The sequence below is a fragment of the Oratosquilla oratoria genome, chromosome 8 (genome assembly GCF_046742065.1).
Source record: "Oratosquilla oratoria isolate Oo_2021 chromosome 8, ASM4674206v1, whole genome shotgun sequence".
Lineage (NCBI taxonomy): Eukaryota > Metazoa > Arthropoda > Malacostraca > Stomatopoda > Squillidae > Oratosquilla > Oratosquilla oratoria.
The window spans coordinates 53,082,468-53,083,255 of NC_134784.1; the positions used below are offsets into that span (position 1 = coordinate 53,082,468).

Genomic DNA, 788 nt, shown 5'->3' on the forward strand with positions numbered 1-788 from the left:
AATATAAGTCCAATAAAGCATAATTGTGTGCTGTAATTAAACTCATAAGATGCTTATTACACCTCTTTCACACCCCCATTGCTTGGTTAACACCTCAGATGTGCTCTAAGTTTGCTCACAAAGTGTTTGTCACACCTCTCTTACACCTCTGTGCCTGGTTCACACCTCAGATCTGCTCAGATGTGCTCAAAGTTTGCTCACAAAGTGATTGTCACAGGTCACACCTCAGACAAGTTCAGGTCACAGGTCAACACCTAGACAAGTTCAGTATATAAACCTGGCATATCCTGACAAGGCATGTCAGTTTTACTGAGCTACTCAACCATGTCAGACGAGCTACAGGTCATCACGTCCCAGAAGGGTGGTCAGAAGATCCTTCTCAAGGGCTTCATGTACACCAAGAAGAACGTTTCCAAGAAGACCGGTGAAGTCATCTGGAGGTGAGTGCGGCGTGATCTCAAGTGTTCCGCTCGCCTGTGGACCACTGAGAGCCTGAGTGACCACAGGCTGGATGGTGAGCATGACCACCTTTCAGACCGTGTGGCATGCGAGATGGCAACTGTTCGCCAGTCTATGAAGAGGAAGGCTACTGTCACCAACGACCGCCCCAACCAGATCCTCAGCTTCACCATCGCCGACCTGGATGACGAGGTCAAGGCACGGATGCCTAGACCTGAGACCAGCAAGCGTGTCCTGCGTCGAGTCCGGTCTGCTAACCGACCTCGGGATCCGCAGTCTCTGCAGGAGTTGGATATCTCAGGTACCTGGGCCTCCAACCTCCTCTTTGA

At 50.6% G+C, this 788-nt stretch overlaps 1 protein-coding gene across 1 annotated transcript in view; it reads left to right on the top strand.

The window, feature by feature from the left end:
• Positions 1 to 475: 475 nt before the first annotated feature.
• LOC143027383 (uncharacterized) overlaps positions 476 to 788 on the top strand; it is a 1,298-nt gene continuing 985 nt past the window's right edge. The window contains exon 1 of the mRNA XM_076188666.1: positions 476 to 788. This exon is cut by the window's right edge and continues 985 nt beyond it. Coding sequence (XP_076044781.1) covers positions 553 to 788 — 236 coding nt within the window. The 5' untranslated portion in view covers positions 476 to 552.